The following is a 25156-nucleotide window of genomic DNA, read 5'->3' as shown; positions in this document are numbered from 1 at the left end:
AATCTCTTATCCTTAATCTCTTTTTGACAGTGAACTATATTTACCTTTGAATGAATATTGATACATTGTATTTCAATAGCTACACTATACTTGTCTTAAAAACAAATGCATTTTTGCAGAGTTATATATCTACTTCAGTCACGGCCAATGGATTATAGTTCAAGAATGCTTTTTGCAATTACAACATCTGCCACATCTGTAAGTTTCTAAATTCTTATTTTTAGCTTGCTGTTTATGAAACTTAAAAACTTATGAAACTCTTATTAAAATCAAGTGTTGTCTGCTTAACTGTATGGGTTTCAGCCTAAGGCCTTTGTATCTGTGTTTTGGACAGAGCTCATACAGTATATAAACTCTGTTTTTCTCCCCCACCTTTGGAGTGAAACCATGGTGTTCATTGAATTTTGCTATTGACTGTCAAGAGCAGCCCTTAAACTCTGGGTTTTCTAAATTTAGTGTTGATATTATCCAAAAATAACTTCATTAAATGTTTTCTAGAATGTGCTTTAAGCTGTGTAATACGTTGGCTCACTTTGGGTGGAATTAAAGCAGAGTGGTAAAATTATTTTAGCAGAACTTTAACCTTCAGTCTTTCACACTTACTAAATGTGTTTCTGATACTATATATCACAAATATTTTTCTTGCCTGCATTAATAGTCTTAAATCTAGAAAACCACCTGGTTTAGCAATGTTCTTTGAAGTTGACAAATATTTCAGCTGGCTAGTAGAAAAGCTGAATGTGAACCAGTCTCTTATTTAGCATATATTTCCACTAAATTAATCAAAAAATCTTAGAAGGGATCATACTAGACATATATAACCCTCTTTCTAGTTGTTCAGCCAATTGTTGTGATTTTTCACTGTGTTGGTTTTTTTTCCCCCCTCTCAGCCGATTGGTGTTACTCAGCTGACATTTGCTCACAGGAGCAGAGCACTTAAGTGTCTGCTCTACTTGGCAGATACCAACACTGTGGAATCACTCTTCAAGAAACCCATTGAGAAAGTAAAGTAAGATGAATTTTCCTTAAGGTGTTCCTTAATAATGATATTTTGTTGGTCTTTAACAGCCATTGGAAAAATATATATATTTGGAGAATTATTTTTTACTAATCGTTTTTTGAGCTTTTAAAATCTATTTCTGAAGAGCATAATTAGATCTTTTAACTTCACTGTAATGCGGTCCAGTACATCACAGTCCTAATTTGTAAACCTGAAAGTAATATGACATCATGTGGAAAATATTTTGTTCCATTTTGCATAGGTTGCAGTTATTTCTCTAGCAACTGAAGCATTTTCTCCTACCCATATATATATATATATATATATATATATATATATAGTGTTTTGTTCATCAGTTTGGAACTGGTCATCTTGCAAAGACATAGTCCTCTGCAAAACTAAGGAACCAAAACCCCAGCAGAATAATGTTTCATTGAAAATATCTGTAGAACTAACTAGCCTAAAAAATATCTAGAATAGTTTATATGCTGGTAATCTGGAATTAGGGTCTTTTTAATTGAAAGTGATGTTTTCAGAGTACATCATACCAAATAGCTACATATGGGTTTCTGTAAATATGCAGTCTCTGTGCACGAATGAAATTTTAGTTGTAAGAGTTATTTTAAGTGGTTTATCTTTAGAGATGATCAAATCCATCCATCATTCTGGTGAATGAGGTTTCCCTAAGCAATTACCAGAAGGTTTTTTACTTCATTAAGATCTCCTTCATAAGTACAGTCTATGTAATTTTTTTTTTTTAAAGCAACAGAAGAATACTTTTCCAATATTATCCTGAGCTTGATTATGTGAATTATAATGTAGTAATCACTGTAAATATCATTAACTCCTGGTTTTGGGGGGGACTTTTTTGCAGGTATTTTCTAAAATGCTGCATTTATCTGGCAGAGTTTGAAATCTTGAATATTCCATATACTTATGAATCATTTCATAAGAGTCCTAAGGAAGGAATGATTAAAGGGCTATGGAAGAATCACAGCCATGAACCCACGGTATGATTTTTTTTAAATCCATTATAATTTTTTGTTTGTTTGTTACACATTGTGTGAAATGTACACCTTTCTACATACCACATGCATTTCTAAACAGATGTTGCTCCAGTGTACTCAGTCCTGTTCATACACAACTCATGATACACTACTTACAATACACGACTCACGATTGTATTCCAAAATAGTAGTGAATATGCAGTTACCCCAAAGACTCTCCTCTTTCAGAGTGACCGAAAAAACCCCAACCTGTGGATGTGCTGACTACTGCCCATCACATAATTATTCCTAGTACTTGCCCACCTTTGTGTACCCATACCTTGTCTCTTGTCTGGGAAGCAAGATCTTTGGTGCAGAAGCCTTTTTTTTTTTTTTTTTTTTTTAAAGATGCTTGGACTCGTACCTCATACTTTAATATTAATTAAATATTAACAGAATACACCTTTAGAATAGCTGTTAGTTACCTACCTAATATGCCAGGGATAAATTTTAAGTTTTACTCTGCTTAGGAATTTGACAATTACTTTGTGTTACCAAGTATGTTTTGTAAGCAGCTAACTTAACAGTGAAGACAAGGGCAGGTAAATGAGATTTCCAGGTAGGCAATAGTATGTGACAAAAAAAGTACGCTATTCTCTTAAGGCTTCAATGGTAATACTTCTGATGTATAGCCACAAAATGGAAGTGATCTGTTCTTTAGTTGAAATATACACGTGCTAGTCTAAAGTTTGAAAGTGACAGATTAAAAAAGCTTTAGCCTTCCTATAATTAGAAAATAAAGTGTTATCATGTATAGGTTGGGTTTTTTGTTTTGTTTTAATTCTCCTCACATGTGTAAAATAATTCTGAAAGTGGCTTGGTTGTGGCCTTTCAGGAGTTAAAGTAAGTCCTGGTAATGCTGTAAAAATCTAAAATTACGCTGGCAAGCAGTAAAGGTTTGATGATCATGAATGTATATTAAAATACAGTGTGTCCTTGCCCTCCTTTAGGCTGTTAGACTGGTGACAGAACTTAGCCTAGAATACAAAGTATATGATTCTCAACTGTGGAATGGCCTCCTACAGAAACTCCTTGGTTTCAGTATGGTAAGGAATTTTTAAGTATGAAGTTCTGCAGCGAGGTGAGAAAAAGGCTTTTTTTATCCACTGATTTCTACAGAATGGGATAGATACATAAACTATAAACTTACTGTGAACAATTATTCATCATTTACGTCGTTACTTTGGGCTCTTAGATGCTGAACTCATGAAGCTTTGATGAATTTGTGTTTTAGCAGTACTGCTTGAGAATTTTGATCTTAAATTGTTCTAGTTTTTTTTTTTTTAAAGGCACAAAGCCTTTCAGGTGGCAGGAGTAAATCCTATGATAAGAAATTGAAAAATTTCTTCATCTTATAATTTTACAGCATAATATGCATACTTTTGTGTGCAAATACACACACATGCACAAACTGTTCATATATGTGTATACTTATACACACACAGAAAAATATTACTCCTAAATTTTTTTTATTATGACAGTAATCCTGATTTTTGTCATTCAGAATCTTAATTACCTCTGATTGTCAAACTTTATGTAATGTTGCTACAGCCTAAGGAGGTAACAGATGTACGTGGCAATGTGCTTTCATCAGGGGCAGGTACTGAACCTAGTTTTAATCTAAAGAGATTTAGGTACTAATAGCAAAGAAGTTGGGATCATAAACTTTTCAGCACCAGTTGTATTAAGACTACCAGAAATCTTGGGTATTTACTGACACATATATGCTGCTGCTGCTTGTGATAATTCAATTTACTATACTATAAATCGTATTTCCATATGCATCAGTTACTCCTCCCAAAGAAACACGGGTATCTTGAGGAATTGTAAGTCTGCATCCTGTAGGCAAGACAACAAGCATGATGCAGTTCTGTAGATTATCACCAAATCTTCAAAAACACTGTAGCATTTTGTGAAAAAAATTTTTTTCAGATTCAATATCTAAGAAGAGTTTTGTTAGCAATTACTGGGATTCATTCATTATGGGAGGTAAGCAAATATTCTGTGACTCCTCATCTTTTTCTTCACTTAACAGGAATTTAGCATCCTATTTGTTTGTGTGTGTGCGTGTGTGTTTGTGTGTGAATGGCAGCCATCTATGCCATGAAGTGTTACGCATGAAAATACTCTTTTTGAATTATTATTTTGATGGCAATGCAATATGCAGATGAGCATCATTATTAATCACTGAAATAGCATATTTTGCACTTTTGGTTCCTTCAGTAAACACCTGGAGGGTTTTGTAAAGTTGGACAGAATAATTTTGCCATCAGTCAAAATATGGCTAAATCTTAGACTATGAGATGAGGAAAGCAATGTTAGGCAATAACTCATCCAGGATTAAAAGAAAAGAAAATTGACAGGCTTCTTCCACCTACGGTGGGTCAAGGTGTTTGTGTGTGTTTACAAGTATGCCTAGTTACAACTGTGTTTGGCTATTACTTTAAGACTTTGTTGTCAACAGATTCCCAACTTCAGTCGAGCTTGGCGAAGTATAGTTCTGTCACCATTTCTCACAGGTAGGATTGTTACTAGCTATCGTACTTGTATAGTAACTTGGTTATATGTTTACTTTATCACGTTTTCTTTATTTCTTAGCTTCATGTCCACCAAGTCCTAAGCAGTTAGAGGAATGTTGCGAGTGTTTTGTGATTCTGCTCAAGTAAGTAGATAGTACATCCCACATTTGTATTAGTTTGAGTGGGAATGCCTGTTTGTAATTTCTCGTCTAACAACCTGCCCTGGAACATGCAAAGGAGCTCTGAACACTGGGGAATCTGAGGCATGAGGAAGAACCTTTTGCCTCCTGTGGGAAGGACAGGATCAGGGCACGTATCCAAACAGAAATTCTGTGCATGGCTGCAGACTGTTGACGACATGTGCTGTAAGTCCGTACCTTGGCTGTTTAAACTCTACTGGGAACTGCTCTCTGAACTGGGGCTCAGAATCAGCAGCACAGACTGAAAACCAATTTATCTGTCCAGTCACTGTCCCCATGAGGGATATCTGTTCCTGTCCTGACACTTTTAAAGGACTCATGGTGAACCCTAAAGTCCAGTTAATACCTTTCTTAGCCCCAAATATAGCACATTTCCTGAAACATTAACACAGTGTAAGAGACAGCGAATTTGTTTTCCTACAAAGAATAAATCTGACATGCCAAAAACCTAATAGCTGCGCATCTATAAATGTGGTTAACCTATGGTATTAACGTTCCAAAACATTCTGCATTGCCTTTACAATGTAAAAAAGCACAATAAATCATTATCTTATTCACCACAGTGCTCTGACTTGCTCAAGAGAAGAATCTGAGCTCAGAGCGCCTGACTCAACCCAAAAGTTAGGAAATACTGGAAAGGGATCCAGCTGAAGAACATGCCTACACTACTATGCATATACATATGTACCAAAGCATTACTCTGGGCGGTCGGCCAACACTTCCCCTCAAAATAGGACCTTGGGTGTTTAGAAACTGGAGTTAGTTTTTTGGGGTTTTTTCCCCAAGCTAGAAAATTGTCATGCATTTGTATTCTGTGAAACTTCCACTCACATAGCTTGGCCATTTCTGAAAATAAGATGAGGTAAAAAAATGTATTGTTCTATCTGGCTTAAGAATCTCAATACAGTTTTGTTGACAGTATTAAGCCATCCAGTTATACATATCAGAGTTGAGAACTTCACTCCTAATCTTATTCTGAAGGTGTCCAGTTCTGGCTGACTTGGATGTCATTGGAATAGCTAAACAATATGCACAGTTAGACCTTCCAGCTTTTGCTTTGGGGTGCCTGTTGCTAATTCCTCAGTCTGAGAAGCGAGAGCAGCAAATTCAGGTAAATAATAAGTTTTGTGTTCTATCTGTGCAAGGGAAATATCTTTAAGTGTGTTATGTTCACCAGAAACTGTGAAAGATGGTGACTTAATTCCAGCTTATTTAAATATGTTACTGCTGACAGCTGCTTGGCATTTCACACCCACAAAGGCTCTTGCTCTGAATTTGTCCTTCTGAAAGGGGTCATGTGAACACTGCCTCTTGTTTTGTGCTTTTTTTTTAAAAGCAAAACCAGCTAGCTTAAAGTCATCCTCAGCAGCTTTGTCATCTGACTTTGTCATATGACTTTGTCATCTGACTTTGCCGTATGACTTTGCGGCTATTTTAAGGGATCCCACCCATAAAACCCATGAAAAAAAACTATAAAATCCAAGCCATAGGCATATTCCTGCCCGGGCAGCATGAAGTTGATGATAACATATATAATTGCTGAGGAGCTACTAGTGGGCTAGTTTCACAGCAGATTATAAGTACTGAATCCTACTTCAGAAAAGTGTTGCGTGGAAAGCTCCTGACTTCTTAGAAAGGTGCTTGATATGCATTACAGCTTCTGCTGTAAACCATTTGCCTTAAAGCCATATCCTTGCTATGCATGTATCTTGACAGTTTCCTTTCTCATCTCATCTGTTTCCATTAATTTATGCTCTGCACTGTTCTCCCAGATGAAGCATTATAGGCTGTTCCCATATTTGTCATGAGCAAACTGGCACTAGTAAAGGCATCTTAAATTCTTAGACTTCCAGTCATTAAAGTTAAGCTCAGAAAGATTTCCCCAAATTACAGCATTAGTGCAAGACATGTAGTCTGCTGGCAATGAGTCAAACAAATCTGTAACAGCTACAGCAAAACACCCATTGAGAGTTAAAAGCAATGAGTACTACTCTTTCAGTCAAACTGCATAGTTCCTGGTTTGATAATTTCATGTTTATACCTAGAATTTCAAAATATTAATTATTCCTGAATAAATCAAATATTTGCTGTGAAGGGAGAGTTTCTACTTTAATCGCTCACAGAATATTAATGTTTTGTAATTTATTTTTGCAAGGGTTTCTTATCGACATGTAACACAGAAACTGTGCTGCAACAAATAGATGAACACATGAACACTGGAGAAGTAGTGGCATTTGCTTCTCAGGTAAATAAAATTTACTTCACTTGCCTTTGACTTAGAGACTTTTTTGATACATAAGTGTACACAGAACCTTTTTTTCTCTCTCTCCTGATCTTGCCAAGCATTAGTTGACATAATGCACACTTATAAAATATAGCAACATTTGCAGGGATTTTTTCATTTTTATTAATGTTGTGCAACTGGAAAACTTGTTGTACGTACACACACGGTGCTGTGGTATAGGCTGCCCCTATTTGTAGGGCAGCATTGTTTGCAGCAGTACTACTTTAATTTCCTAAATAAACCTTTTAAGCAAAAAGGCTAAAGGGTTTATGAAACTGCACTCTCTCCTGCCTTGCCTTGGCCTGCCTTCCTAAGGGCAAGTTTCTTAATTCATTGCCCTATCTGAATCTGAGACTAGTCTTCATAAAATCTGCCATTTCACAGCACTAAAAAAAAATATTTTCAAAAAATCCTGCTTTATGGGAGTCTGAGCTCTTTTCATTCAAAAGTAAAATTTTTTATCTTTAAAATATTAATACTTTTCCATTACTAAATCTTAAATCTACAGATTAGATCTTTGGTTTTGGACAGTATCATAAATGAGAAGCTATATGAAAAATTCTTGAAAACTAAGTATTTTCCACTGTTGAAGCAACAACTGATGAATACTCACCGAGTGAAAGAACTGGTGAATTATTTTGCCGAAAAGAACTGGTAAGTTAGTAAGACAGGTGATGCATGAATGATAACAATTACAGAAATATAATCTCTCCTTTATTTTATTTTCATTTATTTGAAGTCATGGAGATTTGCTAGTACTTAGTCTCCAAGAATTTTTAAAGGATTGCTAAGTTAATAAATAAAATAAAAATCTTACCTTACCACTTTGCATACTTAGGGTAGAGTTTTAGTGTCATGCAAGCCAAAGTAACAGCTTGTTGAGCCTCGACTGGCAAGCAGATCAAATGCAGTTAAAATAGGAGAAGTAACCTGACTGAAGAAACAAACGTTTTTTGCTTTGAATCACTTTGCCGTACCTTCAGATGAATTCAGCTTAGCAGCATCATGGAGTCACAGCTTCAGCAATAAGAATACTCTGAAAAAATAAATTCACTGCCTGTACTCAAGACTTAGGAATTAGTGGGTTTGCTGCTGTTTTTCAAGAGTTAGAAATACCTCTTATGTTCCACTTAAATAAAACAAAGGCTCTTGCCACTGAACCTACTGCAGGGCAGTTCTCAATCAGCACTTTCACTTCAGATCCCAAATACTCAGTATTTCAAGTCACATTGTTACCAGTTATCCTGCAGTCAAAATGGGACAGGAACCAATAAATAACCGTTTAAATTCTAGTATATATTGGGTTTATAAACAGCCACAGGTTAAATGCTAGGCTTGTTTTCCTCTACCAGGAAATGATAGGACCTGTCTGACTTCAAAAATGTAGGGTCATACCTTATTTTTATACTTCCGTGTATGTATGTAGTCTAAATCCTTGGCTTTTTAGAGAACTTGCTGACAAAGTTGATAAACTTTTGCCTCCTACAGCATTGATGATGCAACAGCCCTAATTCAAGAATATCAAGAGAAATGTGGAAATCCCACTTTGGTAGATACACCATCATCTGATCTTCTGAAGGTAAAACAAACCACTTCTGTACAACGTGCAGTATTTTCTCCTTTTTTTCTAAACTAAGACTTCACTCAACTTCTAGCAAAAATACTTGTTAGCCAATTAATTTTAGTAAAATACATTGTATACAATAAAATATACCTTTATTAATTCAAATAATTCATTTTACTTGCACCAAATCTGTGCCATGCTAAGCCTTACGCTTTCAAGCACTTTCACAGGTCTTAGATTATATCCCATTTTCCTAAGCCCTATTAAAATTGTTCTCTTACCTTCCAGATGTATCTGAATGGACCAGAGGAGACCGGTGTACTAGAATCGTCATCGATAAGGTCTTGATTTACCCTTTTCTTTTCTCCCTCTACTGGCAAGACGAGGGCCATGCATCGCGAAGGCTCATCCCGGTGAAGTGAACATTAAACTAAAACCTCAATGCTCTTTTACCAAAACCTACCCTGAGCCTTCCAAGTTTTTTTAACTGCTTTAGGCTGTTTCTTCTCCATACTCTATCCTTATTGAAGCAGTTTAGATTTACAGCAGAATTTCCTGTTTCTGTTCAACAGTAATGTTCATATTCAGCACTTTGATTTTAGGAAGGATTGAAGTTTATTTGCTTTACTTCTGTATTTCTCCATGTTTAAGTAAGTCTGCTGTCAAGATTGCTCTAAGATTTCTTTCACACAAACATAACCTTCCATAATTGTGATAAACTTTTTTAAAATTGTAAGTGGTATACTTCATGTAAAATACACTTTGTAGACAAATTGTAATTTTAACTATAGTAAGCACAAATAAACAGACTTACGTGTCAGTTTTGGCCTTACAGTGTTCTAGAAACCTTTTTTAATTATGAAGTTGTCAGTAAATTGATCTTCCAGTCAGTCACTAACCTTCCTTGAATAACGTTTGCTAAGGTTTTCTTTTCAACTTTGTTCTTTCTGTATGTCTGCAGCAGGATAAAGCAATAGAGGTATGTTTAACTGCATGAAGTAGCAGTTAGCCAGAGGTTCCCGAGATACCAGGCTGAAATGCTTGGTCTTCTTCTAAGGTAAAGCAGGTTTATTTTTAATAGAAATAAGTTATTTAGTCAACTTATGACACACAAGTAAGGGTTCTAGCTGATCCCTTAAGTTCTATGGAAAACCATTAGTTTAACTCAAACCTTCATGACAAATACTCCACAGCTTTTTGCACAGATACTGCACTGGAAAAAGTCATAATACAAAGGCCAACATCTGCAGAGGAAACAGGCCACCATTCTAAATGTTCTTCTGTAGGAGACAAAAGATAAAACTCTATTTTTAATGGAAAGTTAGCAGTCACAAGATGTGGGAGCTGTTAAAATACATTCAGTCCCCTGCAGTCATGAGAACAGGAGAGCCAAAAGGTCCAGTATTCTTGAACAACTAATGTTTTAGTCTTCAGTAGTAGCACGAATGTCATATAGAATTACATTATTTAAAACCTCTGTACATGGGAGCAAAGTGCCTATACATGTAGTGTCAGATATAAGCCATAAATAAAGGAAAGCCTCTCTTCACTGTTTATAGATTTAATGAGACCATCACTCATTAAAGCATAGTGGGATTTGAAACTGCTTTGATTATAAGACTAAAGCTAAACTTTCTATAGTGAAATTACTACTGTAAATGATGACTTAATTGTAATATTTTCAGAATCTATCAATCTATTTTAATCTTTTAACTTAATTGGGAATGTTGAGAAAATTAAATATCAACTGGATTCTGAAGCAAACGTAACATGGCCCCACAGCCTCAATCTTTTTGTTCAAGCCCTTTATGAGTATCCTTTAGAAGTAATTCACCAAACCAGAGCCTCAGGCATTTTAAAATCAACTACAACTGCTGTATGGTTTCCCAACAACAGTTCATAAAGCTTAGTTTTTCTATGAAGTGGAGTTTATTACAACATTAAGGAACAGTATTTAAACAGTCATTTTAATGGAGTATTTTACAAATCAATTGATACAGAGAAAAGCAAACACAATGTTGTTTTAAAGTTATTATCAATAAGCTACATTGTTAAGCTGTTAGCAAGGAAGTGTAGTACTGTAAACTAGCAATCAAGTATTGTAGTAACTTGCAGTTCAGAATGAGATGGTAAAAATACCAGACAAGCAAAAACATTTTTAAGATTTTTTGTACTCAATTCTTTCTACTTTCACATCATCTCCAATTAGTTGATAGACATATGTAACTACTGTAGAAGCCTGGATATCCATCAGCACAAATGAAGGAATGATGTTACTGGAAAGAGAGGAAAAAATTTATATTAATTGTGCATATATAATCAACTTAGCAGTGTTTTGCCACAACTTAACAGAAATAATCTAAGAAAAATGGATGTGGATTTTGTAAGCACAGTACGTCAGATCTGAAGCTTTAAGTATTTCACTCACGTCTGTTTCAGTCAAGGAGATTTAGCAAGTACTATCAACCCCTCCTCTCCCCAACGTTTAGAATGCAAACATTAACCTTCATAATGAGTTTTGTAGTTCAGTTTTGTTATCAAAAAGAAAATCCCCACAGATACTTCCCATACTTCACTTACTTCTCTAAGGCATGATAGGCTCCTGTAGCTGATCCTGGATTGATATAGAACTTGTTTTCATGTTCAAATGCCTCAAATTTGTGTGTATGTCCTGAAATTAGGATGTCTACATCAAATTGCCTTTGTAACAGTGCCAGGCTGGCCATGTCACCCCAAGGAATAACCTGATGGCCATGAATCAACCCAATTTTGAACTGTCCAACAGTTACAACTTTCTGTTCAGGATAATTCAGGTTCTAAAAACAAAAAAAACACACAGAGATTAGATGTACAGATTTATATTTAAAAACAATTCTGTGCAACACCAAGAAGAGAGGGGGAAAGCTTATAGAAATATTCAACGTCATTTGTCCTACCGCTACAAAATGTGAGCTGTAAAGCTGCTTTTATGAACATTGTGGACAATGTGGTAGGATGCAAGGGACTTAAAAGATCTGACAACAGCAGGTCCTGTTTGCTGAAGTCCTAGGCATAGCCAAGTATGCACATTACTTTTATTCATACTGATGACAGATGAGAACTTACTGTGCAATTCACATTACTGATTGTAACCCCAACTCTTTTTGCCCAGTTTGCTTTTCACATGCTCTTAGTACTACATAACCTCAGTTTGCCCACTTTTACTTAAATTACAAAGAACCCAAATGTTGCCTTTTATGTAAAAGATGCACAAAAAAGTGTCATTATCAAGAGAGGACTCTACCTCATCAAAGTCCCCTCTGACAACGTGAACATCCCCAGCCAGAGTCTTGAGGTAGTCATAAGTGTCCTTGGTGCAGAGGTTTCCTGTGCAGAGGATGTGTTGGATCTTTCCTGGAACCAGCAGTTTTTTGAATTTGGCTGGGAGGCTGTTGCATCGATGTGGAATGTGAAGATCTCCTAATACTAACACCAACTTATCAGGTGTCATGACAGGAAAGAAAGATCGTTACAGATACTTATTAAGACAAGAATCATTAGGAAACAGAAAGCATTGCAATGTTTTCTTCAGTTTCATAACTTTGCATTTTGATGTAAAAGCTACTAAAATAAGAATGAAATGGTGATGGAATATTGCTATATTGAGGGAAAACAAGGGCCCTTCCTAACGTAGAGCATTATCCAGAGGAGGGCCTTAAAAACAGAACAGTCTACAGATTTCTTTTTTTTATTTTGTTGCTGAAAGCCATTGCAAGGTCTAACAACAGAAATGCATTACTACTTGATGTATTTTACCCATTTTTGGGAACTACCATAAACTATCCCACTTTTTTTTTTTTTCTCCTTAAACATCCAAAAAAACCCAACATAGGACATCTCTAGTACATGTTCTCAAGCACAGACCTGGCTAAACTGTGGCCACTTCCCTTTAAAACTCTTCATCCAAGTTTGTTTCTACTTTAATTAACTGTTTTCTTCCTTATAAAAAAAAAAGAAAAAAGAAAAAAGAAAAAGCAGCACATTTGCAACATGTGTTAATAGCTGACCAGAATAGGAAGCTTGTTCAGGGTCCGTATTGTAGGAACCACTGAACAACAGCATAATATTAACAGTTTTAAAAAAAACAACAAAAACAATAAAAAAAAGGGGGGGGGGGCACTGCAGAGAAGATAAGGCAGACTACTGCACAGTGGTTCTATTACCAGTTCTATTTAATTTCAGTACAATAGATGCAAGGAGAAAATAAATTTAACAAGGGCTTCAAAATTAATGATTCAGATGAAGTAAGACTGTAGTTTAATATCACAGGCTTTAAATCTGCGAATAAAGAAATAATTAATGTGAGCAACACAGCAATAAATTAATTATGCAAAAAGGGCAGGAAAAGCTCTATAAAGCATGGGATGTTATGCCACTACACTGTAAAAACACTGGATCTAGAGACAGTCATCCCTGTTAACTTGATTAATAGCTCCATTTTAAAAAGAGACAGTTTATCTTCCAACCATAATGCTTTGTTAGTAAGACAGTTCCTAAAATGACAGCCATCAAATGCGTTTGTAAAAGACATGGCCCAGACAGATATATATAAAAGCAGTAGTGACTATGCTAAAAAATTACCTTTTTTAATAGTTGCTTTTTAAATTTTTAGGCCGTGCAGCTATCTTCATGCTAACAGTCATCAAAAAAGGCAGAGGAAACTTGGGTGGGGGTTTTGTTTGTTTGTTTGGGGGATATTCTTTGGTTGGTTGGTCTTGGGGTTTTTTTAGATTAAGAACATCTCAGTGCCATCATCAAAGCCATGCATCTTTGGAGAACAGATGCTTGAAAGTATCAGTAAAGCAATACAAGAGTTTTTTAATCAAGGAGCTACCATTTTAAAAGTAACCCAGGAGAGGGAAAAAAAGACACATTTCTGATGGTCTTTCAAGAGTTCCCAGTGAAAAATACCCTTACTAGCATCAGTCTAGAGATGATACACCTGAATGCGAGTAAAAAATGGGTAACAAGCAATTCTGATTATTAAAGTGGCAATAGATAGATTCTCTTAGTGACACTTAAGGGGCTTAGACATGCAACACTAGTTATGTATTGAAGGTTTAATAAAAGTATACTGCCACTTAAAACAGATAACCCCACTGAAGTCAGCAGAGTGTGTGCTTTCAACCAAGATCGCTTCCTTTGCTGGCAAACTGGCAGGCCCCATATTTTCCCCCAAATCATGTCTGAGCTTCCATTAACTAAAAGAAAAGCTTGGCAAGCTACAATAACAACAATTAAAAGCACTGAAGTGTGTTTAATAATCACAGGTATCTGCAACGTAAAATAGTGGCAAAGAACGTTACAACACCTGGCTTTTACTAGGAATTTAGGTGCAATCCTGAGCGTGGCTTGAACAGCAGCCCCTAATTCATTTGTACCGTCTGACGTTCATATCATCCAGTAACATTAACAAGCCCTTACCACCGGTGTTAGCAACAGCCAAGAGGAGTAAACTTACTCTGTGCCCAGCCTTATTGGAATGGAGAAGTTGATTGCAGACAGGGGGGAATGAAAAACAGGGCGAAACATGATCAATGTTAAACAAAAGAAAGCAACAGAAAAGAAAATATAGCCAAATGAATAGGCAAATAATAATTAATGGATTGTTGATGTTATGAGAGAAGCGTTAAAAAAAAAAAAAAATATATATATATATATATAAAAAAAACCGGCTCCTTCGCGCGGCCCCGGCAGCTCTCCCGCCGCTGACAGCCCCTCAGCACGGCCTCCTCACCACCGGCGGGCCCTCACCTGCTCTCCGCGCTCCCCTCCCGCCCCTCCCTCTACCTCAGCTCGGCATTAGGCGGATTTTTGGGCGGCGACTGACACTAAACGTCCCCCGAGCGCACGTTCAGCACGGCCGTCGGCCGCGGATCGCCCTCCCGCCGCGCCGCGGGGGCCCAGCGCCCACCAGGCCCGACGGGCCGCGGCCGGAGGAAAACGAGCCTAATGCCCTCCGGCGCGGCGGGGCGAGCCGCGGCGGGGAAGAGGGGCCCGGGGGTGGGGGACGGGGCGGCCCCGCCGCTCACCATCCTGCTCGGCGCCGCGCTCTCTCACAACAGCCGCTGCGGCTCCTCCCGGAAGCCAGGCCGGCGCCAACCACCCCGCTACGGCGCCTCCGAAGGGCCAACCTAGCCCGAAACGCGTTTCTCCGCAGCCACACACCCCACCCCCCTCCCCATCCCCCTCCAGTGACATCCGGGTCTCTGAAGAGCGCTTGGCCCGCGGAGGTGGGGAGTTCCCGCCTTTTTTGCAGTCGTGTGAGGGGAAGGGCGCGGTGGAGGCGGGGGCTTGGCAGCCGGTCATGAAGTGTGTCATTGCGGGGGCTCATCTCAGAGGTACCCGTGGCCCCAGGGGAGGCAGAAGGCCTGGGACAGAGGGGGGTGTGTGGAAGAAACAGGCGCTCCAGAGTGGGGTGCCTCAGGGCAGTCCAGCTCAGCAGGGCCAGCGGCCATGGGGATGTGTAACTGGCCTGCTGGCACCCTGGGGTCACTGGCACTGCCCTCAGCAGGCTTCCCCGTGGCGGCTTTCAGGCTGTGCAGAGTGGGACACGAAGCACTGGGACCTGCGGGCAGCCCTGTTGCGGTCACAGCAGAGCTGAGGAGCTGCCTTTTCCTCATCCCCAGAAGGACAAAAGCATTTTTGTGGGGCAACGTGCAGCCTCTGAAAATTGTTCAGATTAGAGAGCAGAGGCTGGATTTGTGGTACTTACTGGTGGAGAAGCCATTGCTTAGCTAGGTGCCTCCCTGTGCACACCGTTATACTTCCAGAGGCCCAACTAAACCTCCTGTGCGCAGTGTTTCATGCAAAGTGCTGTGTTGCCAGTGCCAGTGTGGGCAGAGGCAAATTTTGAGATCCACTGCTGATTTCTTCTGTGTTTCTTAGGGCTACATCTTTACAGACGCCCAACCGCTTACCACTTGCACAAACTTGTTGCCATCTACAAAATGTAATTTCTAACCTCGGTGGTGTTTTGTCCAATTAGATTGAATTAATTCGTGGTGACATAGGTCATGCCAGTTGCTGCAAAGGGACAGATGACATTTGAGGTGTGCCTCGTTGGAGGCAGCTTTCAGAAACATCAAGGTGTTTATGCTACTAAAAAGGAAAGAGTAATGTTTTCCACCATACCATGGGTTTTCTTTGAAACATGTAGGAAATTTGTAATGTTTCCTCTTAAATTATTCTGGAGAAAATACAGTATAACTTTTTTTTTAACTTTGCATACTGAACTGTTTTCTTTCCCTGCTAGTGTTTGGAAGAGCAATACATGCCATAGCACGTATTAGTGATGAATTTTCGTTTGACCCCATAGAAAAAGGTGTAAGTGAATTTGATTTATTGTAATTTGAAAATCTTTCTCAGAAGCATAGTATTTATGTTGTTGGATATTGTGTTGTTTTCCTAGAGGTACCCTTCAGTCTGAGCTACGTTTTCTCTCAGCTTCCTCCGCTTTCCATATGGACAAATGCCATATTTTCTTTAATTGTAATTATGGAGATTGCATTATGGAAGATTCATTCCTACTCTGCCCCTAGTATTCTTTGATTTTTTGTTACCCAAGCTGAAGCTTGTCCAGGACATCTGGATTAATACCAAGGGGTTTATTTCTGTTGTCATGGGTCAAAAGGTTTATGTTTTGTACCACATCAGAAGCTGCCTCTAAACAACATGTTTTTGTGATGGTATGACTCAACAGGAAGAATGCATCCATTAATACGCCTCTGATTAATCAAACACCATTTCCAGCAGAATTAGGGTTTTCTCTAGAGGTTTCTTAGTTAAAAGCAATCAACTCTCCTTAACTTGCTGGGAGGCTGGAAAATCAGAAGTGGAGATAATTTTTTTTTATACCTGAAGAATTTTTGAGGTGCTAGTAGTGTCTTTCCTCATTTGTACCTATCATGTGGATGGGTGTACAGGAAGATTGTTTTAGAATAAAGTCCAATCCTCCAAATGCCTCAAATGCAAGCTGAGCTGTTAGTGTTTGGGTAACTCACACTTCAGGGCCACTTAAATGTCCATAGATTGGATTCCTATGCCTGTATCATACCAGTGACTTCTGACCAGTAATAATGAAGGTGCTAAGTTTGAACACGATTGTATCCATAACGCATCTATATTTATTTTGAGAGGTACACATTTAAAGGTTTTGTGGTTTAGGTGTGGTACTAAAGCACAGAGATGGTTTTTTTGTTAAAGGTTTGATATGAAATAGTTTTGAGTTAGTAAATTATTTTATTTATATTTTCAGCTTGCACTAAGATCAGTGAATTCTTCAAGGTCAGCATATGCATATGTCTTCTTCTCATCTATGTTTTTTCAACATTACTGCTGGAGAGCTGTGTCTCAACCATGTCAGAAGGAAAAACAGTTATCCCTCCCATGTAAATTGATAATTAAGGTACATTTTAATGAATTGTTATGCACAGCTTTGTAAGCAGCAAATTAGCCCAATTTCCAAATGAAATTATAGGGGGAGGCTCATAGAGGCATGTGGATGGCTCTAAACTCAAGCACTTCAGAGCAATTCCGCAAAAGAGAGCATTAGTATTTAATTATGTTTAGAAGTTGTACCTCCTGAGCTGTGCCCTGCGGTTCCCAAAGTCTGAACCAGCTAAATCTTGGGGTGAAGGAATACCACATTTATGCCTCTGGAGTGTTTCTCCTGTAGCCTTCAAAACCAGTATGAGCCAGGAGAGCTTTGACCAGTTGTTTAGCAAACAGATCTGTTGGCCACGTATTGGAATAGCGGGTGAGGATGGCAAGGATCAGTATCGGCTGCCTCAGTGTCTGCTTACAAAGCAGTTTGGGGAAGCCATAAAAGCAGGAGCTTGAGATAAACTGTATGAAACTAGGGAAATAATATTGCAAAACTGCTTGGTGAGTAACCTGTGCACTGGTTTTTATTTTACTTTTTTTACAGTCAGTTCTTCCTGTATTTAGATGTGTAAATGTGCTGGAAAGGAATGTAGAGAAATGCAGCATTTATACAAATATTAATGATCATCACGTAACTTTTCAGCTTCTCTGCAAATACGGTAGGTTACACATGAAGTGACTTTACAGAAACTGAAGCAGTTTAAAACAGCAGGGCAACACAATATTTAGTGTAATTAACTGAATGTTACCGATGGAGTATTATACCAAACACTATTACGCCAAACACTTTCAGCCTCTTCACATCATAATTTATATTTATCATGTGCATCACCTTGTTAAAATGAAGTTATAACAGGCTTTATCAGATGAACGTTCTTCGCTTCAGTAGTTACTGCATGATATGTATTAATTGTCAGCCTAATGCTTACAACATTTAGAATTAGGCTGGAGTAAATTCTGAAAAAAAACCACATTATGGAAAGGGAGGGAAATCCTGTTTTGGCAGGTGTTTGAAGTAGAGGATTTACTGGGTCTTTCCACTTCTAATACTTGCAGTTCTTCAACACGGTAACAGGTCTGACATCCTTAGTCCAGCAGAACACCAGGTATATTCATCGGCATTAGTCTTTGCCAAACTCATAAAGAACCATCATCTATCAACATAGCTTGCTGAGCTGTGCTGTGTAATAGGCGGTGAATTATCTTATTAAAAATCTAGCTTGTATTACTAATAATGAGATGATATATTGAATTAAGTCTCAAGACAATTAAGCTCTCTTAGCTCATGCTTATCTAGAAGCACATTGAGATCTGTAGGCTTTGCCTTTTGGATTCCACCACCATTTATATTGTTATACCAGTTAAATATTGAAGCCTTTTTTTCCCCTGCATTTGTTGCACTTGTTGCCGTTCACTTATTTCTTGTGGATTCTTAAAAAACTCAGATGCTGGAGGGGCATAACTAATAGGATGAAGGAAGTCTTAGAAGGCAGGTTAATTCAGTTTTCTATTTGTGGGTGAGTTATTTCCACATAGCTAGAGTAAGTTGCTTGGTTACTTTCTCCATTGAGATTTCCTGAAAGAACAATTAATACTGAAAAAACATTTAAAATTACAGACCAGCATTGATTTTTGTTCATATCCTTTATACTTAGGTGTTGTAAAAACGTATAATCTGACGTGTCAAGAATGTGATCCGTTGCAGGCTGTTTTTGCAAGGCACATGTGTCCAAACATACTTAAAGTCCACTCCAGGTAATGAATACAAAAATATTTTTTCTGCGGAGAAAAAAAAACCAACAATCATACAGGCAGCAATACTGCTCTCATAGTCATTAACATAGTGAAAATCTGATTAGGGCACAGTAAAAAATGGCAAATTCCTAAATCCTGTATCCTAGTGCTTGATTTTTCACTTTACAACTTAAGAGATCATTCTGCCATTAATCCTACTCAGTCTAACCTTGAAAAGTGTGAAATGTATAATTTGAATTCACACTTTTGAGCAACTTGTGCCTATGACAAATAAAGTAGTGCTTTAATTTTATAGGTGAAGAGTCCGGTGGTAAAAGTACAATTTTTTTAATGCAATAAGGCAAAGTTCTGCTTTGAAAAGCAGCTCCTGGAGGAATCCAAGATTTGGCTTGTCATTGCAAGCAAAGGCAAAGAACAGTTAGACTTTGCTTTTCCTGACAGCATTTCTATTAAAAGTGTTTCTTGTGCACAGGAGCTCTTGTCACAATAATCAACCATTAAAGCGTTAAAGGTGTTTAAAGGTATCACTGTATAGATACTAAGTCTTGTGTTTAGAAAAAAGATTATGCAATTTCTAAAACTGCAAGCTTTGGAAGAAAGAGTATAGAATGCCGAGGTTTGCTCAGAATTGTGATAAATACATAAAGAAAAGTAGCAGCAATATATATATGTGTAAGACTGATTTGGCAGCATACACAGGCATTAAATATAAACAAATTTGCTTTTGTAATTACTGGTTGTATTCTTAGATTTCTTATGTACCTATTACTATACAAATCAATTAAAAGGATATAGCACACTTTAAGGGGTGCGCTTTTCAAAGGCAGTTTTTCAAACTATTGCCAAGTAACAATTTTAATTTCTAATGTGAGTAACAAATGCTAGCTAGTAATTTGTGGCAGGTAAAATTTTTGATGTTGAATGATATTTTGTAGGCTGCTGGCTGATATAATGATTCACTTTCCAACCAGTCAAGAAGAAGTAACCTTATCAGTTACTCCAATGAAAGTTTGTTTCAAGAGTTACACTGAGGAAGACACGGGTAAGGAAATGCAAAATATGAACAATATTGGGACTTCAAAGCGGGTGAACTAAAGGAACAATAACTATTGCAACATAAACAGAGAATGCATTTTATGGCTGAATGAGATTTTTAAGAGAGGGAACATACATAGAGAGATTTTTAAGTCATACTGCCACCCTCTTGTTTTAATATATTTTAAGAAAGTATGTTTTTAATAACATTTTCCTGCTATCAGTGGCAGATACCAGACTCATCAGCCAATTGAAATAAATTATGCCACTTGCTGTAGGCTTAAACAGAGGTAATTACTGTGCTGCAAGAGCAGCAGCATGGCAACAGACAGGAAAAAGGAGGTAATTTTATGTTTTAAAAAGGAGTTAAATCTGAACACCGTAATTATAGAATTGATATCATTACGGAGTGTATTTTAGTATAAGGGCAATACAGTGTGTTAGCTGGCCTAACACTGTTACGCTACATGCTGCCATTTTCAGATCTCCATCTGAGATGGAGAATAATCTAGATTCTTGGTGTGTGACTCAAACTAATTTTAAAGATATAATTGTGTTTCTGAAGTATAGGTTCTTGTATATCATATAATAAAGGGATGCTTTTCATGCTTGCTTGTGACCAAAGCTGAGGATAATGACCTAGAAAAAGATGACTGCCTAGAGCGTAGGGGTGGGGATTGTGCTGAGAACAGGGTAAAACAGTGGAGAGCAAGAAGGATTAAGTGGTGGAAACTGACTGGAGCAAAATGGGGAAGAAATTACTGAAAATAAAGACACTAAAAAGATTACATTTTGAATGACAAATTTTGTTATTTTAGAAACATACAAGTGTTATTGTAAGAAAGAAAGTGAAGAAAATAGGAGGTAAAAATTTAATGAGATACCAAAAATACAAACGGTCAAGGAGAAAAAGGAGGAATTACAAGCATTGTTCTTGTTGTGTAGCATGTGATGCAGTATACTGCCTGCAGCAAATGTTCTGTGTGCCCTGAAACAAAACGTGTCCTTTGAACATATCGTCTGGTGATGGCTTGGGTTTTTCCACATTCAGGTTTAATTTTCAAAGAAAGAAATTACACCTTCTGCCTAGACTTGTTTTCATTTGCATGCGGTAGGCTCTGCCTTGCAGAAGCTGGCAGATGTGTTACAAGTATGTATTTCTAGAGTTTTAAGGAGGTTTACAAGAGTACATTTGAACAGGCAGTGGGGCCTTGTTGAAGGCTGAGAGGAAAAAAACCTCTTGAGCAGAGAAACAGAAGACTGGAACAGTTTGTAATACTTCGTTAGCAGCCTGGCTTTGGAAGAGAACTGGATAGGTGTGTACTGTTTAAGCTGCTGTAGAATTTTTCTGAATGCCTCTTGAGACCATAACGCATCATGGAAGTACCCTCTTGCTTTCTTCTCACATACCCAATAACAACTACGGACTAATCTAATGATAACAAGCGACAATAGAACACCTGAAACTGAAGAGCCTGTTTCCTGTTGCCACTTACGTATCAGGAAAAGATTATAATTTAAAACAAAGACCCTAAGTCCACCTTCATTGTCCTCTGATGATTGTCAGCAATTATGATTAATCTGTTAAAGTCATGCGGCATTTTGGTCTTCCTATCTATGCAACAATAAGCAGCCGGTAATACTATTTGTGATGAATGCCTGTTGACAAAGCAGCTTTGCAAGAATGACAGCAGGTATCAGGTTAGATTACACAGTGGAACATAAAATAGATTCTGTTAAAAGCCATTTAAATCTACATAATATACTGTAAATAAATAGAGGATTTTATTTTACTTAATTATGAAATAAATTTAGATAAGCTAAACATTTATTACTGTTAGTCACTATAAAATTACAATTATTTGTTCAAACAATGCTGATGTAAAAACCTCATGGTTATAATCATAGTTTTGTTGAGTTCAAACTTCACTCCTTTGAGTCCTTGGCTTGCTTGTTATTTTAAACAGATTTTTCAAAGACGATGCTTACTGAAATACAACTAAATCCAGATGAATTTGACTACTTTCAAGTTGGAGTAGATTCTGAAGTGACGTTTTGCCTTAAAGAATTGAGGGTAAAGTAAGAATTTGTCTTGAAAATAAAACATTTCCCATTAATTTGCCTGACTTGCTCAGGACAACGCAGAATGGCCTTGGGAAGTGTTCCACCAGGCCTCCTGACCAGCCGCAGTGTTTCACCAGCTGGTTGAGGATTAGCTTTGAAAACCAGGATCTTCAGGACACTGTGGACTCCCTCACAGTAGCATTTGAAAGGCAAGCGAAACATTTTTAAAACAACAAAAATGTAGTTTCAGTGCTGGGCAGACACACTATAACCATACTGGTGAAAGCACCATGGCTACAGAAGTTCTCCATGCAGAAGCTCCTTTGGCAAAGCTCCAGGCAGGGAAGGCAAGAAACATATTCTAGAAGCAGTAGACTTTTACCCTCTTTTTGCCACTAAACAACAGCTGGGATAAACTTATATTCTAATATTGATCTTCTGTTTTTAAAACAGCACTTAACCACCTATCCCTTCTTTTCAGGGACTGCTAGCATTTTCAGAAGCTACCAGTGTTCCTGTCTCAATCCATTTTGATGTATCTGGAAAGTATGTTTTGGAACATACCGAACTAGAACTACTGCAGTTACAACTCTACAGTCAGTTTTTGTCTGCAGGTTACTCAATGAATATTTAACTGGAACAGTAAAATAGATTTTCATTTCATACCAAAAGCTGCATTTCTAATCTGCGATGCAGGGTTAAGTAGTTTGTTATTATGCATAAAGCGTTTAACATAGGCACCAGCATTACTAAGCTAGCCATGCCAACTAACGAGCACCTACATTGAAGTTACCTGGATGCTTCAGGTTCTCAGTCTAATGCATGCAATTATTTTATTTAGTAGTCTAAAGAAACAATATATTTTCTGTTTAAAATATAATTTTAACAGTTACATATTTGAAACTATAATTTGACTAAGTATAATATTGTATAGCGTTTACTCGTTGGTGCATTTAAATCTGTAACAGGGAGCCATCTCATATTCTTCAGCAGCAAATATATTGATTTTCAGCTTTTCACAGAGGCACTTTTTAATCTTTATGTATAGAATTGCATGGGCTGTATTTTCTCCTACAATATGTGTCATTATACATGCCGTCTTAGTCTCTGAATATTTGTGTTTAGACCAATTGCTTTCAGCATTGAAGATATGGTGCTGGAAGCCAGCTTCATTTTGGCTACCTTGTCTGATGTTGAAAAGGAGACAGCTTCCCAGCAGCCTCCCGACTTTTCACAGCGGCAGGAGAGGTGACAGTGGGCTTCAGGGGCGGGTGAGGGAGGCAGACTGCCTTAAGAGGATGAAAAACTGAAATTTAACATCTTCCAGCCAAGTCAGATTTAAGATGGAGAGGAAGCGATCTGCTCATTCTTGCAGGGTATTGGTAAGCATTGTACAGATCCTGGAGTCTTTGTTCATAGGAAAACTGTGAACTAGACCAAGTTCAGGAACATCTCGACATCATGTACAGCAACAGAACTTGGTGCAACAGCGAGCACTCCGTGCTAGCTTCTGCTTTCCTTTATCTCTGCGGGGTTCTGTTGCAGTAGGAGGGGAAGGGAAGATACTTGTTAAGAATCTGTTCGAAAGCCATGATGCTTTTCATTAACAGAAAATAAAGACATTCTAACAAAAAGACATACAAGCCAGTTACTAACCTGACCTGCTCTCCCCAATCCAGCTCGAAGACCGGTATGGGTAAATCTGGGACAAATTCCATGGATAAAGACAGCAATGCAGAAGCAGTTGCTTCCAGAAAGCCACCATGGGATGGAATTGCACCAAACACAGAGCCAGCAAAACCTGTGAGTCTTCTGGCAAAACAAGAGATCAAAAGTATTCCCAGAGTCACGACGAGAGAGGTGACAGGCATGGAAGGAACAGCCATGACTGAGACAGAGGGCCATGCAATGCTGGGAGGAGAGGCAAGAGAGTCTCATTATCAGAAGGTAAGGAGACTCCCAATTGTATTTACAGTGGAATACCTCAGCTGGTATTTAGCAGAATGCTATGTGTAGCCTGGGGGTTACTGCATGTTGATATTCAGTTCTGCACGTGGTGTTTCAGCGGAACTGGCTTTCACAGCAGCACAGCTGGCAAAAGAACACCACTACCACATTTAACTGTAATGCTGGAAATATTTGCAGGTGGCAGGTGTATTTTACTAGGAGACACTGTAAAGATTTTAAAGTTGCAAAAGCTTCAGAAATAATTAACCTCCAAATTCTGCATCATGTGGTTTCTTACTTCTATAAACGTTGCATTTTCCAGTTTCATTCCTTATTCTTTGGAGCAGTTTCTTGTAAGGAGGATGCCATCAGCCACACCTTCCATAGTTTAGCAACAGCTAGCGACACCGAAGAGGATTTTGGCAACGTGCAGAGCTCCCAAGTTCTCTAGTGACATGAAGTGTTTGAATCCACGTAAAGACTATTGGGGATTGCCTTGAAAGATGAAAGTGTATTTGACACAGTAATTGTGGAGCTATTTCTAGTTTTAGAAAGAAGTTTAATTGCAGTTCTTCAGGTTAGAACTCGATGGAAGCTATTTGTATTCTAAGCTTGTGTGGTAAACTGTGGTTCACAAATACCTATTCAAGTCTGGAAAGTGGAAATTCTGCTCAAGTGGTGCCTGTTTCTTTTTTCTGCAAGAGCGATACACAAAAAGGACAAAACTCACCTCAATACTGAGTACTTTATCAGTTTCTGCTCTGTCAGTACAGATTAAGTGTTTATTCACTGTTTACGTTCACCACCACCCCGGGTCATTCTAAAACTGGGAGCTGCTGTCATCATGCAGTATAAATTTAGGTCATGATTGACTAGGTTGAGGTTTGTGTACTATGTATTCTGTAGGCAGACTGCTTTGGATGTTCAGCTCTCAGTACATTTGCACTGGAGAATTCAAACTGCATTACCACTTCAGGCAAATTAAGCTGCTGTTGTAAAATTACAAGCTGGGAAAATAAACCCATCCACCCTGCCACAGCCAAACACATCATTGCTGTAGAATAGCCGGTATTTTCACAGAAAGTGTGTAGAAGTAGCATTTAACTGAATAACCAGAGGTGTTATAAGTCACACTAGAATAAAATATCAGAATTTCCAGTCTTTGGTCCATTAAAAGATCGTTATTCTGTCTGCCAAACTGTTACAGATGAGTTTTATGGTGTCGCTCTAATACACCTTCTCTAAATGAGAGCCCAACACCCCAAGTATTGGTGCATCACTGCATTAACAGAGTTTGTGCAATCAACTTTACTTTAAA

At 38.0% G+C, this 25156-nt stretch overlaps 3 protein-coding genes across 9 annotated transcripts in view; 2 read left to right on the top strand and 1 right to left on the bottom strand.

The window, feature by feature from the left end:
- Positions 1 to 9433, top strand: part of KNTC1 (kinetochore associated 1) — a 41398-nt gene extending 31965 nt beyond the window's left edge. For all 4 annotated transcript variants that reach the window (XM_069794685.1, XM_069794687.1, XM_069794684.1 and 1 more), the window contains 12 exons: positions 120 to 198; positions 891 to 1009; positions 1875 to 2010; positions 2997 to 3092; positions 3979 to 4035; positions 4511 to 4565; positions 4645 to 4708; positions 5747 to 5876; positions 6921 to 7010; positions 7558 to 7703; positions 8538 to 8628; positions 8902 to 9433. In XM_069794685.1, the coding sequence (XP_069650786.1) occupies positions 120 to 198; positions 891 to 1009; positions 1875 to 2010; positions 2997 to 3092; positions 3979 to 4035; positions 4511 to 4565; positions 4645 to 4708; positions 5747 to 5876; positions 6921 to 7010; positions 7558 to 7703; positions 8538 to 8628; positions 8902 to 8961 (1123 nt within the window). In that variant the 3' untranslated portion in view covers positions 8962 to 9433. The remainder of the gene's footprint in view (positions 1 to 119; positions 199 to 890; positions 1010 to 1874; positions 2011 to 2996; positions 3093 to 3978; positions 4036 to 4510; positions 4566 to 4644; positions 4709 to 5746; positions 5877 to 6920; positions 7011 to 7557; positions 7704 to 8537; positions 8629 to 8901) is intronic.
- Positions 9434 to 10559: 1126 nt separating this feature from the next.
- Positions 10560 to 14815, bottom strand: VPS29 (VPS29 retromer complex component). Of its 3 annotated transcripts, XM_069794695.1 has the most exons (5): positions 14685 to 14702; positions 14114 to 14125; positions 11897 to 12088; positions 11194 to 11429; positions 10560 to 10889 (listed from the first exon to the last, which is right to left on the bottom strand). In XM_069794695.1, exons 1-5 carry the CDS (start codon positions 14685 to 14687, stop codon positions 10772 to 10774), a joined length of 561 nt encoding a protein of 186 aa, XP_069650796.1. In that variant the 5' UTR covers positions 14688 to 14702; the 3' UTR covers positions 10560 to 10771. The 3 variants fall into 3 exon arrangements, with proteins under 3 accessions (XP_069650796.1, XP_069650797.1, XP_009916051.1); XM_069794696.1 differs by lacking the exon at positions 14114 to 14125 and having other exon boundaries at positions 14685 to 14815; XM_009917749.2 differs by lacking the exons at positions 14114 to 14125; positions 14685 to 14702 and adding an exon at positions 12517 to 12591.
- A 77-nt stretch (positions 14816 to 14892) lies between these two features.
- Positions 14893 to 25053, top strand: RAD9B (RAD9 checkpoint clamp component B). 2 transcript variants are annotated; one of them, XM_069794691.1, is made up of 11 exons: positions 14893 to 14993; positions 15908 to 15978; positions 16910 to 17059; positions 17582 to 17696; positions 18693 to 18792; positions 19728 to 19834; positions 21795 to 21901; positions 22373 to 22437; positions 23017 to 23139; positions 23571 to 23838; positions 24161 to 25053. In XM_069794691.1, exons 1-11 carry the CDS (start codon positions 14960 to 14962, stop codon positions 24287 to 24289), a joined length of 1269 nt encoding a protein of 422 aa, XP_069650792.1. In that variant the 5' UTR covers positions 14893 to 14959; the 3' UTR covers positions 24290 to 25053. The 2 variants fall into 2 exon arrangements, with proteins under 2 accessions (XP_069650792.1, XP_069650793.1); XM_069794692.1 differs by lacking the exon at positions 15908 to 15978 and having other exon boundaries at positions 14899 to 14993.
- Positions 25054 to 25156: the final 103 nt, after the last annotated feature.

This window comes from Haliaeetus albicilla, chromosome 10 (assembly GCF_947461875.1).
Source record: "Haliaeetus albicilla chromosome 10, bHalAlb1.1, whole genome shotgun sequence".
In the NCBI taxonomy this organism is placed as follows: Eukaryota; Metazoa; Chordata; class Aves; order Accipitriformes; family Accipitridae; genus Haliaeetus; species Haliaeetus albicilla.
This window is presented reverse-complemented; position numbering and strand designations above follow the sequence as displayed.